The sequence below is a fragment of the Emydura macquarii genome, unplaced genomic scaffold (genome assembly GCF_026122565.2).
Source record: "Emydura macquarii macquarii isolate MOO-44397 ecotype Brisbane River unplaced genomic scaffold, CSIRO-AGI_Emac_v2 contig_1899, whole genome shotgun sequence".
In the NCBI taxonomy this organism is placed as follows: domain Eukaryota; kingdom Metazoa; phylum Chordata; order Testudines; family Chelidae; genus Emydura; species Emydura macquarii.
Window position 1 is genome coordinate 21,122 of NW_027132036.1, and position 17,738 is coordinate 38,859.

The 17,738-nt window shown below is 46.0% G+C and overlaps 1 protein-coding gene and 1 long non-coding RNA gene across 2 annotated transcripts; both read left to right on the top strand.

The window, feature by feature from the left end:
* Positions 1–360: 360 nt before the first annotated feature.
* LOC137159792 (claw keratin-like) lies at positions 361–1,549 on the top strand. The gene has a single exon (XM_067558263.1). It carries the CDS (start codon positions 361–363, stop codon positions 826–828), a length of 468 nt encoding a protein of 155 aa, XP_067414364.1. The 3' UTR covers positions 829–1,549.
* Positions 1,550–13,710: 12,161 nt separating this feature from the next.
* LOC137159793 (uncharacterized) lies at positions 13,711–17,311 on the top strand. The gene is made up of 2 exons (XR_010921737.1): positions 13,711–14,263; positions 15,061–17,311. It is a non-coding gene; the product is annotated as an uncharacterized lncRNA (long non-coding RNA).
* Positions 17,312–17,738: the final 427 nt, after the last annotated feature.

Here is a 17,738-nt window from a genome sequence, read left to right on the forward strand (position 1 = left end):
GCAGAAGAGAAGCAGGAAGTCAACGGGAGTTACGCAAGTTTTTTGCGTAGCTTGCGTAACTCCCGTCGACTGCCGCCGAATCTCGGAGGTAAGAGTAGACAGGGTCTGAGAGAGGTTCAAACAGGCCGCTGCGGCGGGAAGTTTAGTGCAAGTGGACAAAAGGCATAGAAAGCATAAATAGGAATAAATAGATAGCTACAAAAACAGACACTAATACCATTCCACCTTTCTCTCTCAGGCCTCATGCAGACCTCACTACAATAGTAACGGAGCAATGAAGTCATTTGTCCACAGGGACTTGGGCCTTCTTTTGATTCTATTCCCTGCTGTGTGTTTCAGGCTTACCTCCATCACAGAAAGATGACTTTCTCCAGCCTCTGCTATCCAGAATGCGGGGTGGCCCGGCCCGCTCCAGTTTCCGGCACCTGCAACGAGCCGTGCGTTAGGCAGTGCCCTGACTCCGAAGTGGTGATCAAGCCCCCCACGGTTGCCGTGACCCTCCCAGGACCAATTATGAGCACTTTCCCTCAGCACAGCGGAGTGGGAGCCGTAGGAGCACCTGTGGTCGGACCCGGTTTCGGGGGCTCATTCGGCCGAGGGGGCTATGGAGGCTATTATGGAGGATTGTACGGATTAGGGGGATTTGGTGGTTACGGAGGCCGTTATGGTTATGGGGGATATTGCGGTTATGGGGGATTAGGTGGTTATCTGGGGGGTTGTGGATACGGGGGATCATGGGGATACCCAGGCCATTATGGGTATGGGGGAGTATGCGGAACTGGGGTGTCTTGCCATAGGTACCTCAGTGGAAACTGTGGGCCATGTTAAACCCAACAGGAATAGCTGTGGGAAAAGAAAGAACCAGGAAATGAACAGCAAGATACAGATTCACACCTGACCTTTTGGGCATGGCTTTCAGAAGTGCTGTGCAAACATGGCTTCATCTGAACTCAGTGTGAGCTGTGTGCGCTCTGCCCTTGCTCTGACAGCCAGGCTGCATTTCTAACGTTACGCTTTGCAACGCTTTCTACCAATGATTTCCCAATCTTGTGCTGATTCCCTTTTTCACCCGTGGACCCATTCTGACTTACACTCAAGCTCTTTACACTAACCCAACAGTGGGAAGGTAAACGAGGCCTTAAGATGGGCATCAGTTACATTCATGATCACTTTACGTCCCTTTATTTTAAAGGGGAAAGAGAGACCTTGCTGTGAAGGAGATTAAGACCCTGTATGTTCTTTCCATCAATCCTCACCTTTAGTGTCTCATTTTGGCCTTTGCTACAGCAAATGTTTAATGCAGAATCTTCGTAGTCCTCTGCTTCTATTTTGCTTTGTTCCATTTTCTACCAACTGGAGTAAAATAAGGCTCTTGAAATAGTTGCAAAGGGGACTTGTCAATCCAGCTCTGCAGCTGCAACAAAACAAAAAGAACATTTTGTCTGATATGCGTCCCACTGAAGCGGGTGATCACTCACAACCCTTCTTGAAACACTGGAAATGCATTGTTCTTCCTCTGAAGTATTTCTTTCTGCAACTGTGTACTGCCAATTTCCTTCCCATTAAAAGCTACGCTGCACCATAATATCAGTCTTCTGGTTCTCCTTGCTCACTCCTTGTTTAAAAATTGCACTGGATGAAATTGATCCCTGTGGAGCCATCATCAATCACCAGGCACATTTCAAGTTGCAGCTTTCGTAACCCTAGAATGACAGAAGAATCCTGCCCTCTAAGTGGTTCAGAACATTGTACAGGCCCTGCACAAAGGGCTGAGGTTCCTCCTTGTACTACCTGTTTTACCAAAGAGTCTTCTCCAGCAAAGACTTAGACACATTTTCACTTTAACAATGGAAGTTTCTCCTTTGGTTCCACGAAGACCAATCACATGGTTCGCAGTAACTAATATCTAAAGGCTTAGTGAGAGTTACTGGCAAAAGGTGGAGTCTAGGGTCACAGGAGCATATCACATGTCCTTATATGACTTCCTGACTCAGAGACTATAAGGTGAGAAGGGACCATTATGGTCATCTAGTCTGACCTCCGACACAACACTGACCACAGAACTTCACCCACCCATGCCTGTAATAGACCCCCTAACCTAAGGCTGAGTACTGACGTCTTCAAGTAATGATTTAAATTTATTGAAATCAAATAATGATTTCAAGGTATAGAGAATCCACCAACAAGTGACTCGTGCCCCGTGCTACAGAGGAAGGAGAAAACCCCGAAAGTCCTGTATTTCCTGACACCAGATGTGGAGATCAGTTAAACACTGACTCATAGGGGTTAGTCATTGGCCCCTTAGAGGCAGAGACTTCAGCGGGAAGAGCCGTCTGGGTGGAATGAATTTCTTCTACAGCCCACTGTGAGAGCTAAGTGTCTTTCATGGTCCATCAACAGAAAAATATCTAGCCTAGACAAAAATTATCGGGTAGATGTTGCCCAGGAATACAGAAATTATGTAATGTACCAGTGCATAGCCATTATTCATGATTTCCAGAAGAAAAATGATACATGCAGAGAAAGAGGATAATCATGGTTAGGATCTCGTAACTTTTCCATTGACAGCTTACATGATATACTTTGTACAAAATTTGTTGCAATTGTCTAACAGTGGCAATATCATTGATACAAATGGTCATATTTCAATCATACAGAATCACAGGAAGGAAAATAAAAGTGGGGTTATTCATATAGATGAATGCTTGGAAATCTTTATGAATCTGGCCGTTTCTTATGGGTACTTTATCTGGTGCCCTCTGACCAAACCAGGCTCGTTTTCAACAGTATTACACCTCCAGGGGCTAATGCTGAATGTTCAAACTAATTAAAGAATGACCTAAACAAATTGGAGGATTGGGCCAAAATAAATCTGATGAGGTTCAACAAAGACAAGTGCAGACTCCTGCACTTAGGATGGAAGACTCCTATGCATTGCTACAGACAGATGACCGATTGGCTACGCAGAAGTTCTGCAGAAAAGGATCTGGGAGTTACAGTGGACTAGAAACTGGATATGAGTCAACAGCGTGCCCTTATTGCCAAGAAGGCTAACGGCATATTGGGCTTCATTAGTAGGAGCAGTGCCAGCAGATCAAGAGACGTGATTATTCCCCTCTGTTCAGCACTAGTGAGGCCACATATGGACTACTGTATCCAGTTCTGCACCCTCCACTATAAAAAAGGTGTGTACAAATTGGAGACAGTCCAGGGGAGGCCAACGAATATGATTACGGGACAGGAGCGCATGACTTATAAGGGGAGGCTGAGGGAAGTAGGCTTGTTTAGTCTTCAGAAGAGAAGAATGAAGATGGATTTGAAAATGGCATTTAACTATCTGAAGGGTGTTCCATGGAGGATGGATCTAGGCTGTTCTCAGTGTAGTAAATGATAGAACTAGGAGCAATGGTCTCAAGTTGCAGTGGGGCAGGTCTAGGTTGGATATTAGAAAAATCTTTTTCCCTAGGCGGGTGGTGAAGTACTGGAATGGGTTACCTACAGAGGTGATGGAATCTCCATCCTTAGAGGTTTCTAAGGCCCGGCTTGACAAAGCCCTAGCTAGGATGATTTAGTTTGGGTTAGTCCTGCTTTGAGCAGAGGATTGGACTAGATGATCTCCTGGGGGTCCCTAATCTTCTCTGATTCTATTATTGTATGAATTTATCTCTGGTGTGTCATTTGCTTTATTAAGACAATGTTCAGTTGTAAACTTTTGAGACAATAGCCATAATGTTTTATTCAGAGTTATGAACAAACTCCATTCCCAAAGTGTTTGTAACTCTGAGGTTCTCTTGTATGTTTCCTTTCTGCCAGTTGGAGTTGGCAGCAACAAGGGCCGGGTTCAATTTCTAGGGGTTCCTTTTTGACAATACAACACGTACCTGGCTTGAGTCCTCACCCAGTTACCTGGGACAATTACACACTACTCCTTGGGTGCCTCCTGAGGCAATACTTCCCCTCTTGGAAGCACACAGACTGAGTGTAGAAAAGAAACTTTTCATAAGGGGTTATATTAACTCGGCATTAACTTGGGAAATGTCACAAGTAGGATTCACAAGCTTAAAACCATAATCAAAATTCCCACCCCACAGTATGTTGTGCAGTTTACTTTTAGTCTCATGTTCTTAAGTCCAGGAACAAGAAGTTCCTTTAATGTTCTGCTTCTTCCACAGCACCCCACTCACAGTTGCTATCTTTAGTCAGTGCAGACCCAGAGTTTGGAGGTGAAGCTGCAGAGTTCACTTCTCACCCCGATTGGGTAAGAAGGGAAAGAAGGCCCTTTGCTCACTTCGCCCCGTTGGCCACCTGGCCACCCATCACTGATGTACACTGTCACCTTCTGCTGCCATCTGCTTCTCTACTGACACCTCTGGGGGCTCAGTCTCCTGAGGTTCCATCAAACTCAATGATTTTTAAGCTCTTAGTGTGGGAACATCATTGCTGAAGCAGCTCAGCAAAAGTGCTGACCCACAGTAAATGATTTCAGCTCTAGTGATCACTGAACAAAACAAAAGACTCCCAATAGAGCCTTAATTAGCTCTACCTTTGAACAGTGGGAAGGGACAGATCAAATCTTGTATAGGACTCTTAAGAAGAGCCCATTCCACCAGCAGGGACACCTGCCCCCTCCTCCTCGTTCAGAGGAGTCTGGCATTCGAGCCCCTTGCTTAGCGAGTTCACTTCAGTTGAGGGTGACCTCCTGAATCAGGACAGGCTGAGCACAGTTCCAGTGCCCTTTACTCAGACACAGGCAAGGATAACAATAGTTCACTAGCCCTGCATTCATGTGAAGCAAATTTGTGAAGTGATTTGTAACCCAACATCAGTCAAAGTTGATGATTTTGGCAATACAGCTCTGTCTGCTGGGTACCTGGGCAGAGTGGGTGTGTTCACGAAAATACAGCCTGGCCCTGAAGCCTTTTCCTCTCCCCAGCGAGCTCGGCAGGGGAGCGCTCATTCAGACCCTGCTTACATGTCTATAAAATTTCTGTAATTGATGATTTCCAGTCCATTAAAAAAATCACACAGAAAATGGCTGGGATAGCATTAATAATGCTAGTTTCCTTGTTAGGATGTAACCTCTCCTTACAAACAGGTTCATCCAGCATCACAATGCAGTGCTTTGGTTTCTAAACCTTAGTGAGACAAAAGTGTTTTGGTTTTTTTTAACCAAAACCAAACACAAAACATCACCTCGTCCCCTGGTGTAAATCTGAGCTGTTCCACTGGCTTCACTGGAGCTTCCCTAAGTTAGACCAGAAGAACAATGAATCAGTCATTTTAGGAGTAAACTTAAATTGGGGGTGAAATTTTTCAGAGGTATCCAAGGGATTTGAATGCCCAAGTTCTAATTAATATCCATAGGATTTACTGTCCCAACTGCATGTCTTGCTCGGAGAATCCAAGCCTTACCTTCTCAACCATGAAGAAACCAATGCCTGCAAGTCGATAATGGAAAATATTGAAAAAAACCAAAACCCTTCTGATTGTTAACAATCACAGAGTATCTGTGCAATATTCAGTCCTCAATTAAAAGGGTCATTAACACATCATCTGACTGGTACAGTGAGCGAGTTGAACAGGACGTATCTAGTTCACAGAGAATAAGTTAAGGTGGGTAGAAGAGCCCTGAGTCATGAGTGTTTTTGACAGCCTTTTTGACTGCCTGGAAGACCTGAGAGGTCCTTTGTTCCTGACGGCCTAATTAATTAAAAACCAAACCTCGACAAATCCTTCAATTGGTGTCACATTTTTCCTCAGTGTTTTTCATAATTAGTTTTTTCTGAACTCCAGATGATACGAAGTGCACATTATACCCTGCAGCTCTCTTTTATCTGAAAACTTTATGGGCCAGCTCCATTCCTGGTATCTTTCAACTGATTTCATTGATGCTGCAATGGGCTATTTGCAAGCCTAGAATGGGAACTGCCCAAGGCAGCTCAGGAGCAAAGGTGGGCACATGGCATGAGTGATCACTAGGACTAGGTTTGATTTCTGATTCTGCCACTTGCTCCCTGTGTAACCTTCACCTCCATGTGCTTGTTCACCTCTGCATAGTTCAGATCTAATAGTGACATTTCGCTCGATGATCATCGGCTTTCTCAAATCAAGGGACTTCAAAGCACTTCGGACTCATTAAAGTTGATTGTGTCACCATTTTGTATTATTTTAACAGAATTTTTTCCTAGGATTACATGCCCCCACATTGAAAATTAGAATTCAAGGCTTCACACAACAATTTTTTGGATGGCCTCTGAGAAACCCATCTTTCTGTCCCTGCCTTCCGAGGCCCTTTAGCGAGATCCTGCCCTGCGAAAGGTGGGGCAGGAACTCACTGGCCACCCATGTTATCCCGATTTCCCCTGCTCCAGCCAGGTGGGAGCAGGGAGCTGCTAAGGGAACGTCCTGGTGACTGAATGCTGCAGCTGCCTCCACTGACAAGAGCCACCCCCAGTGCCATGCACACCAGCTGCATATGCCTTCAGAGGTGTTACCCAGAGCCCCCGAAGAGGCTGCGAAGTTTAGGGCACTGACCCCTGCTGTCAGTGGTATGCACAGAAAGATACACTCCAAACAAAGTTCTTTCTAACCCGGGCTGGTTAAAGGGCCTTGCTTCAATCTGAAGTTGCTGCCGCTGTGCTCTTTTACATTAGCTCAGCATCTATCATCAAATGTTAAAAGAGATCTAAAAGGGAAATGCAAAGGTACATTGAACCAAAATCAAAAAGCCCCAATTTTGGGGGTAACAATCATGAACTGAGTACTGTAATGACATCTGAGAACTTGACCTGCTTTTTTAATGTGAATCTAATATTCAATATTGAAACATGCAATGCCAGTAAAAAGTTATGAATCCTATATCAATATACTTCTTTCGTCATGTAAAACTTGATGAGTGTTTGTGAAGTGTTTTGAAATGCTTAGATCTGAGGAAGCATCAGACAGTGCCCCATGAAAGTTATAATTATATCTGTTTGACATGGAAGTAAATGGAGGCATATTAAGGGGAAGCTGAGACACAAAGTGATTGGCAGAATCAGAAACAAACCCCAATGGTTGGGACTACTCATGCCAAATGCTAACCTCTGTCTCCTGACCCTCCTGGACTCATATCATTCATAGTTTCCAGATATGTCCCTAACCTGCAAGCAAGCAGTCTATCACTCTGACCCTTAGACAGGGCGAGCAAGTCAGCAGTGGGTTCCTTCTCTCAGGAGTGATAGGGAGGAGGAGGCTTTCCCGGGGTGGATAGGAAAGGGGGTGGAGGGGGACGCAGGCCCACCCATCTCCACTGCATCCCAGCCCAGGGCCCTGGCAGTAGCAAAGGTGTTTGCCACTGTGTCGGCAGGGCTCCCGCTGCAACACGCCGCTGGGGCCTCAGATTCAGCCACTGTCTATGGCTGTCCCTGGGCTACTTCCCCCCTGTATCCCCAGGTACCTGCCTCCTCAGGGTTGCTGGGGCACTCCGTCCGAGGTAGGCCCGCCAGTCCCTCCTCATCCATGGGCAGCAATGTGGGGAGCTCCTCTTCGAGGTGCAGCTCCTCTAGATCATTGGGTGCGGGGAATGGCTTGGCTTCCGGCAGCTCATCCAGTTCCTGTCCCAGGTCAGGGGGCTTGGCGGCCGGGAGCTCCTCCAGGTCCTGTCCGGCCTAAGGGGGTATGTTGCACCTGGGTTGCTCCGGGGGCTCTGCCCAGTCCTGGGGCTCCGGTGGCTTGGTCCAGTCGCAGGGTTTGGGTACCTTGGCCCAGTCTCTCTGGCTGGATTGCCTGGTCCAGCTCCTTGAAGACCCCACTCAGTCTCTAGGTCCAGGTTGGGCCGGGGGTGGTCAGAGGCTCTGCTCTGGCCTAGGCCTCTGCTGGCAGGGCAGGGCAGCACATCTGTCTCTGGAGGCGGTAGCTCCCAGACTGAGCTCTGGGGCCTGTCCTTTATACTGCCGCTTCCTGTAGGGGTTCCGCCCCGCCGCTGCTGGTTGGGCTGGCCAAGCGGTCCTATCACGGCCTGGTCCCTCTGTTGCCGGGAAGATTTGTCTGCTGGGCCGGGGCTGGTCCGCTCAGGCTTCTGGGGCCCTCCCTCGGGTTCTGGCTATGGGGGAGGCGACAGCACCTTCCTACATGGGTGCTATGACTTAAAGCAAGTTTTTAATGCTTGAATTATATATTGAGCTTTACAATGCCACCGCCCTCATGGAAAAGATAGAAATTGTGAAACTTGTATTTCTTTTGGAGAAGTGTTATCCTCATGTATAAAGAAGTGTGGCAGGGTGCGCCTGTCCCGCCCTGTGGATCCTGCGCTTCAGCGGCTATGCCAGTGGTGCGGCGGGGAGGGGAGTGCAGGGGGTGGGGGGAGACCCGGTTCCGCCCTCTTCCCCGGGCCCCCGACCCAGGGACCTGCGAGGAGTGGTCTCGCCCTGCTTAGTCCTGGAGACCTACTACCTTCCCTGGGTCGCCTGTCCGTGGCCCCCCGGCCTGTAGACTGCTCCCTCGTACCGGCATGAAGGGTTGTGGTGTCTTCCCCGGCTGGAGCCTCTGTCTCAGTATGGTAGCGGCAGTGGATGATAGTCCCAAGCCCTGCAGCTACAGTGGCGGCAGAGCAGAGCAGAGCAGAGCAGAGCAGAGCAGAGCAGAGCAGCTCCGCTCCGCTCCGCTTCACTCCTCTTTGCTCTGCGTTGCTCGCTTTGCTCTGCCTCCTCTCCTCTGGCTGTTAACTCCCTTTCAGCCTACTTGGCCTGCCTGAAATGGAGGCTTTTAACTGCTGGGGCAGCTTCTTTGATAGGCTCCAGGTGGCCTAATTGGCCCAACTGTCTTCAATTAGCCCCAGCTGGGTTACCCAGGGAAGAGGGCTTTATGGAGCCTGGGGCTAATATACATGCCTTTCAGTACTGAAAGAAAATAATTGTTTGCTTGACCACAGTTACTCCATTTTGTTGTTTTTTTAGTGTTCTGCTTTCTGTAGAAATCACCCACCCACTCTTCTCCAATATGTCTATGGTGCTTATCTCTGCCAAGGTCAGAGAGAAAGATTAACAGGAGAAATGAGGAGTCAGCTATAAGTAGTTTTTGCTTTCTCTTCAGTCTTGAGAAATAGACCAGACAATGTTGATAGATAAGTTGAAATCTTTTGCCCTTATCTTTTATGTTATGCATATGTTTATAGTTAGAAGAGGTAGAAAGTGTAATGTTAATAGTAATAATAATAATAATCTGAGTGTACCAATAAGCATTAAGAATTTATGCATATGTAATTTCTTTGTTTGTGTTTGTATAAATATGCAAGAGAGCATGCTTTCGGGGTCTCACACTGACCACTTGTTGGGAAGTGTCCGACCTCTGCAGAAATAAAACTTGGAGACTGCCCAAATACCTGCTTAGATCTCTTTTTAATCTGGTGCAGGGTAAACGAACCTCATTTGGAATATTTTTCCAACAATTCTGGCGACCACGAAGGGACGGCCTTGCAAACCAACCCTGAGGTCCAGCGCCAGCCAACGCCCCAGCCGGCAATAGGGTGAGTTCACCCAGAGGGCTTTTGGACTGGGTTTGGAACTCGAGGGAAGGCTGTAAAGCAGTTGAGACCCTTTGCAGTCTCACAGTCTCCAAGGGATTCAGGTACCTGTATGTTTTGTGTTGTGTCTGTCAGGTTTTCTTAGGAAATTCCGAAACGGGCACCTTAGCACTGTCCTTGACAGTGGCCACGCGCTGGGCCTAAGGGCTATTAAGCGTGGAAGTTTTTTTTAAGAGATAAGCGCATCCCCAATTGTTCTGTGCACAGGTCGTCCACGAGGTTTGAACGGGAGAAATAAGTGCTAGTTTAAGTACTAGGATAAGGGCTCGGATCAGGTTCACTGACCTGTCCTTAAGAGGACAAAAGCCGAGGCTGTGTTGACACAGAGAGTGTGTGTGTGGAGTGATAGTGTTGTGGACGGGAAATGGGGCTCGGAGGAAGTAAAATCCCCGAGGACAGTCCCTTAGGGACGGTGTTAGCAGCATGGGCTGCGGGTAATTTACCGGTACTAAAAGGAATGAAGAAAACTCGAGTCCTAGAACTAAATATAGAATGGCAGAAATATTACTATAAGGATGCTCAAATTTGGCCCACCTATGGTACCTTTGATTATTGCAAGTTACAACAACTAAGACATAAGCTAGAGGAAAAAGCCCCGAGGCAGATGGATTATTGGTATTGCTGGGCGCATCTCACTACTGGAGCTTGCCCTGTAACGACAATGCCTGCAATGAAGGGGGAAACTCCACCCCCTTATATTCCAAGCTCTTTGCTATTGAAAAGCCGACAGGAGGAACCACCTGAGCCTTTGTATCCCCTTTTACCCCCTAATGCCTCCCTACCAGCTATAGTTCAACCAACCCCTGCCTCACAAGATAGCAGCCCTACCGCAGGAAGGACAGCCACCCCCTCCCTTTTTGTCTCCACTCCGCTTCAGGCAGACGAGTGTAGAGACTTTGGCAAGGAAAGCGGCCGTGGGAGAAAGCGAGATTTAGATAAGGACGACAGCAGCTGTAGCAGTATCAGTGAAGATGAAGCGGGGGGGAGAGAAGTCTGGGAGAAAAAAACGAAGCAGTAGGAGGAATGGTGACTCCCCTCCCCTGCCAAGCCCCGGCTATACCCACACAGGATGCAAGTTCAGGGCTGAGAAATCTGGAGAGCACACCACCACCACCACCGTTGCCCCATTGCTCCTGCAATATATACCCGATGGGCAAACACAGCGCTCACTGAGGGTACACACCCCTTTTTCCCCTGGGGATCTGATTATCTGGCAAAAAACCACCCCCTCCTTTCGACAAGACCCTGTTACAGTTATCAGGAAATTCCGGACTATTGTCCTAACGCATAATCCATCCTGGGCAGACATAAGACAATTAATGGAAGCCTTATTTACCGCGGACGAGCGGGCAACTATTGTGGATGAAACTATTAAGCTTGAAAGGGAGGACAATGCCAATTGGCCGAAGACAGACCCTGGGTGGGATTATAATGATAATGCCAACTGGAATTTATTTGTCCATGCTCGTGAAACCTTGTTTAAAGCTATGGAGAAAGTAGGGCAGAAACCCATAAATTGGGAAAAATTCCATGAAATTGTTCAAGCCCCTGATGAAAACCCAGATGCCTTTTATGTGCGGCTTTGTGAAGGGGCAACTCGATATGCCCAGCTTAACCCTGATGATGCAAAGGAGTGTAAGGCTATTGCTGCAGCATTTGTAAATCAGTCAGCTAATGATATACGATATTATTTTCACAAATCTTGTCCAGGATGGAACGGAAAAAGCATATCAGAGGGATTGCCACATATGTGTTTGAAGGACGAAAGGTAAAGGAACAATTGAAAGAAGGGAAGAGAAAACAGGATGAGCTCAAGCTGTTAGCTGTGACCATGCAAAATGAAATGTTGACCCAGAGAGGGAGAGGAGGATATTTCCTTAGAGGCAGAGGCAGAGGCAGAGCAAGGGGAAGAGTGGGGGGGCAAGCTGCAAATACAAGAGAAACGCCAGTATGTTTTTGGTGCAAGCTGCCAGGACATTTTAAGCGAGATTGTCCAACTTGCCTAGCTTCAGAAGCTAATACCTATGCCTATGCCATGCCAGCTCCATACAGCTCATCATACCAGCAAGGGGTACCCCCACCTCCTCCTCCACCTCCCTCTGGCGGGCAGCCAACTATGCCTGACCAAGGATATTCTTATTCACAATGACGTTTAAAGGAGAGCCTCGAGCTCCAGGATGCTGAGAGTGCATGTGATGATAATTTGTGTTGTTTAAATATACCTGTGTGTTATAAAAAGGGGGGAGAACCATATGTAACCATAACTGTGGGGAATGTAAATTATGAATGTTTAATTGATACAGGGGCAACAAAGTCGGTTCTGGCGGTAGATGCAAATGTAGCAGGGTACAAACTTGATGGGAATGAAGCTATAGTGGGGGTGGGGGGAACAGTTATGCAAGTTCCTAAGACTGCGCCAGCATTAGTTACTGTGGGACCTTTAACTGTGGAACATCAGTTTTTGTTGACCGATTCCTCTCCAGTTAATTTGTTGGGGAGGGATTTGCTGTGTAAACTGAAGGCCACTTTGCATTGTGATTCCTCTGGTGCTGTGAAATTAGATATGCCCCTAGACGAGTTGGAGAACTTTGTGATGGTATGTAGTGCTGGAGACAGGAAACTAACTTTGCCTAAAGAATTACAGAGCCTGCCTGATTCCCTGTGGGGATGGAATATTACTGATGTTGGACTCCTTCGATCAGCACTACCAGTAACTATACAGGTAAAACCTGGACCCCCACCTGCTGTGGCTCAGTACCCAATTTCCAGAGAGGCAGAGAAGGGCTTGGAGCCCTTAATTGATGCTTACCTGGAACAAGGAATTTTAAGGCTTTGTATTTCACCTTGTAACACTCCGATTTTTCCAGTTAAAAAACCTAAGCTAGATGACCAAGGAAATCCTGTGTACAGATTTGTTCAGGACTTAAGAGCAATAAATGCCTATGTCATTCCACGACATGTAGTCGTGCCCAATCCTGCCACCATTGTGACTACTGTTCCAGCCGAGTCATGTTGTTATTCTGTTATTGATTTGTGTGCAGCATTTTTCAGCATTCCGATAGATGAGGCTTCCCAGTACCTGTTTGCCTTTACCTGGAGGGGGCGTCAACTCACCTGGTCAAGACTGCCTATGGGTTATGTCGAAAGCCCCACCCTCTTTTCCCAGATCCTACGACAAGATCTGGCATCTATTTTTTTATCAGAAGAATCTACACTAGTTCAATATGTGGATGATTTGCTTGTTGCATCCTCGTCTGAAGCAGCATGTAGACTGGATACTGTTACACTTCTGGCTGCATTGGCACTGAAGGGTCACAAGGTGTCACCACATAAACTACAATTCTGTCTAACAGAAGTGGAATACTTGGGTCATATTTTTGGACCAGGGGTAAGGAAGCTTTCTCCTAAGCGGATCCAAGCTATACTAAATATGCCTCTCCCACACACCAAGAAACAGGTAAGAGCTATTTTGGGGGCCGCAGGTTTCTGCAGACCCTGGATTCCTGCTTTTGGGGAACTTGTGAAACCTTTAGTTGAGTTAACTAAAGCCTCTGTCCCAGAGCCTTTTGAAGAGACTGCTGAACTGAAATTAACTATTCATAAGCTAAAGCATGTGTTAAGTGAAGCTCCAGCCTTGGGACTCCCTGATTACAGAAAGCCATTCCAACTGTTTGTGCACGAACGAGGGGGGGTGGCCTCTGGAATCCTAACCCAGAGTTTCGGCTCCAGGAAACGACCGGTAGCTTATTACTCTGCCCAGCTAGATCCAGTAGCCAAAGGAGTTGTGGGTTGTTTAAGAGCTGTTGCAGCCACAGCTGCAATGATTACAAAGAGCAAAGATCTTGTGTTGGGCTATCCTTTGACTGTATTTGTGCCTCATGAGGTGGAAGCCCTTATGACACGAGAGAAGACCCAAGCTTTCTCCCACCAACGAATTGCCCAGTATGAAGTGATTTTACTGGCAGCAGAAAACATCACCCTTCAAAGGTGTTCCATATTAAATCCAGCGACACTATTACCAGAACCAGACCTGATAGAAGAGCCCCATGATTGCTGCAAGGTAGTAGATGTGGTTGAGCAGCCACGGTCAGATTTAACAGATGTACCTCTTTCTAATCCAGATCGGATTTTATTTACAGATGGCTCCTCATTCATGCGGGAGGGTCACCGATATACCGGAGCAGCAGTGACCTCCCTATTCGTAGTGCTGTGGGCAGAACCACTACCAGCGTCACTCAGCGCCCAGGCAGCAGAGCTAGTAGCACTAGCTAAGGCATGTGAGTTAAGCAAGGATTTAGCTGTTAATATTTATACTGACTCTAAATATGCCTTTGGAATTTGCCATGCTGTAGGAGCCTTATGGAAGCAGCGAGGGTTTCTCACTTCTACAGGGAGTAAAATTGCTAATGCCAAACAGGTTGAAGATGTGCTGGATGCCATTATGTTACCCAGAAATTGCAGTCATGCACTGTGCAGCTCACACCAATGCTACGGATGACATCAGCCAAGGGAATAGACAAGCTGACTATGCAGCCAAGGAAGCAGCTCTGCAGCCACTGCCCCTGAGTGTGTCTGCTCCAGTGTTCGTGCCAGGATTGCAAGAGAAGGAAATATCAAATGTTGTAACTGCAGAAGAGAAAGCCCGGTGGGTAAGGCTTTATGAGGCAGTGGAAAAGGAGGGATTATGGTGGACTCCCCAAGGTAAGCCCATTTTACCTTTTCTTTTGCTAAGACCCATGTGCCAGCAGATTCATAGCCAGGGGCACTATGGGGCGGCAGCCATCGCAGATACCATCCTGCGTACATGGTTTGCTCCTGGAGTCCATCAGGTAGCAAAAAGGGTAACCCAATCCTGCCCCACTTGCCAAGCCTTTAATGCAGTATCCCGGAAAGATCTAAAAGAAGGTGCCCAGCCATGGACAGTTTTACCATTTGAAAACTTGCAATTGGATTTTATTTCCTTGCCAGCCTGCCAAGGTTACAAATATGTGCTGGTGATTGTTGATCAGTTAACCCACTGGGTTGAAGCTACTCCTGCCAGAAAAGCAACTGCAACTGTTGTAAGAAATTTTTTGTTAAAGGAGATCATCCCTAGGTTTGGGCTCCCTCAAGTGGTTAACTCTGACCAAGGCAGCCATTTCACTGAAGAAACCCTGAACGAGGTATATGCAGCTTTTGGAATTACCAGGAAACTACACACCCCATACCATCCACAAAGTTCGGGACAGGTGGAAAGGGTAAACCGGGAAATAAAAACCCTATTGGGAAAACTTTGCCGTGAATCACAATTAAAGTGGCCCCAGGTCCTACCTATTGTTTTGTTTCAATTAAGAAATAGGCCAAGGAAAGATATTGGTCTTAGCCCATATGAAATGTTGTTTGGACATCCCCCTGCTATGGCAAAGCAATTTCAGTTTCTTACTAGAACTCTTATGGGAGGGGATCACCAATTATATGAGTATATGAAATCTTTGCGTAAGCGTTTTTTACTCTTACAGAAAGCAGGAGCTCTACTCCAGCCAGTTCCCCTGGATTGTGAGGTACACCCTTACCAACCTGGTGACCGCGTGTGGATAAAGACTCCCAGACGTTCCAGTCCCCTAACGCCAGTTTGGGAAGGACCATTCCAGGTGCTGCTAACTACCCATACAGCAGTAAAGGTTGCAGAAAAGTCCGCCTGGATCCACCATTCCCAAGTGAAGCCAGCAGTATATGATGACAGTACCCCGGCTGTGGTACCACCTTTGAAGCTAACCCGACAGCCAGACTCTAATGAATGGACTATTGCTCTATTTACTGAACCAACCTAGAATATGTTTATTGAGTTAAAATACTACTGAGATTTTTTTTTTTTTTGTATAATCACTGGGCTTATTATTGATATTTTATTTTTGTGCTGGAAAATAGAGAAAATGGTGAAAGTCCAGGTTTTTGAGACCTTTGCCTCCCCTCTGGTTTTCAGCCTTTGTTATTTCTGGCTGATTACAGGGCATGGGAGCTCCACCCCAGACTCCACCCCAGATACTTTTTATCAAATCCAGATTTATCCTTCCCATAACAATTGGTGGGTAGAAATGGCTCGTACTGCTTTAAATTCCACTGCTTTTTGTATGACGGGGGGAGATAATGTGGGGTCATCTTTGACCACTTGTTTCATTGGGGTAGCCTGTAATTTTTCTAATATTCATGCCTATACCCAAGTAACCGACTACAACAATTCTACCTGGGTAGTGGGGGACCTACCCCGGTGGGGATCCACTCTTAAGCCCCAGCCACAGTGGACCAATGCCCATCGACTCACCTTTCAGTTACATAATTTAACTCGAGCCCATGACTGTATTTAATTTGTTAATTGTACTAAGAAGTGTGTTAATGTGACCACTACTAAAGAATTAGAATGTAGTAGTGTTAGTTATAGTAGTTATTTTACCACTTCCCTTTATTTACCTAAGGGGTGGTTTTTATTTTGTGGTTTAACTGCTTATACTTATGTTCCTGCCAATGCCACTGGGGGTCCCTGTGCTATAGGCAGAGTAACTTCTGCCTTGGCAGTGTTGCCCCCTAATTGTTTTTATCCCTCTCGCCTACGGCGTACCCTGCAGCAGTTGGGTCCTGACTGTGATGATTCAGTTAATTTGCTTTCTAAAGCTGATGCCATTTCCCTAGCTACATCCTTAGTGGGTGTCCCTGGACTTACTGTTATTAATTACAAGGAAATATCCAAGGTGGCATGTGCCTTAGCAAAGTCTATTAATTTAACCTCCACTTTGATTCAAGCCATGGCTGAGGATTTACAAGATGTTCGCCATGCCACCCTGCAAAATCGGCTTGCAATAGATTATCTTTTGCTACGTCATAATCATGGATGCCAAGAATTCCAAGGAATGTGTTGCTTTAATTTATCAGACCATAGTTCATTGATTGAAAAACGTCTAGCTGATCTCCACCATTTAGCAGAAAAAATCAAGCAGTCTGATGGTAAATTTGATTTGTGGGGTTGGTTAACTGCTTGGTTACCAGATATGCAATGGCTTAAGTCTTTATTTTTTTATATTGTTTTGCTTGTTGTAATTTGTATTTTTGGATGTTGTTTTTTTCAATGCTTAGGTAATTTGCCCTTTGTGTGTTCTGCTTTTACCAGATTTGTAAAACCCAGCACTCCTGCCCTGCAAATGTTGACTCAGGTTGACATTGTTGCACTTAAACAAAGAGTAGATCAAGCTTTTATTAGTGAGCCAAACTGGTGATACAGTATGGCTCAAAGGGGGGATTGAAAGAAAATAATTGTTTGCTTGACCACAGTTACTCCATTTTGTTGTTTTTTTAGTGTTCTGCTTTCTGTAGAAATCACCCACCCACTCTTCTCCAATATGTCTATGGTGCTTATCTCTGCCAAGGTCAGAGAGAAAGATTAACAGGAGAAATGAGGAGTCAGCTATAAGTAGTTTTTGCTTTCTCTTCAGTCTTGAGAAATAGACTAGACAATGTTGATAGATAAGTTGAAATCTTTTGCCCTTATCTTTTATGTTATGCATATGTTTATAGTTAGAAGAGGTAGAAAGTGTAATGTTAATAGTAATAATAATAATAATCTGAGTGTACCAATAAGCATTAAGAATTTATGCATATGTAATTTCTTTGTTTGTGTTTGTATAAATATGCAAGAGAGCATGCCTTCGGGGTCTCACACTGACCACTTGTTGGGAAGTGTCCGACCTCTGCAGAAATAAAACTTGGAGACTGCCCAAATACCTGCTTAGATCTCTTTTCTATCTGGTGCAGGGTAAACGAACCTCATTTGGAATATTTTTCCAACAGTACCCTTTCATAGCCCTGCGGTCTGGCCCTGTCACAGAAGACACAGTTAAAGTGGATCACACCATAAGCCAGTTTTTTTATTGATGATACTTAGATGCAAGGATGCAAACATTTTGTAATAAGATGTTACTAGTCCTGTCGGGTAACACAGTGTAACAGGAATCAATCTAGTGTTCACCCTTCGTACGAGGAGTCAGAAGTATTGGGTTCGTATTTTTCTTTGTGCAACAGACCCCTGTGTGACCTTCACTTCAACGTGCCTCTTTTTCTATGCGTATCAAACATAGATAGCAAGGATGTTAAGGGTGGAAGTTCTTAAGCATGCTCAGAATTCAAGATTTCGAAGCTCCTCACAAAC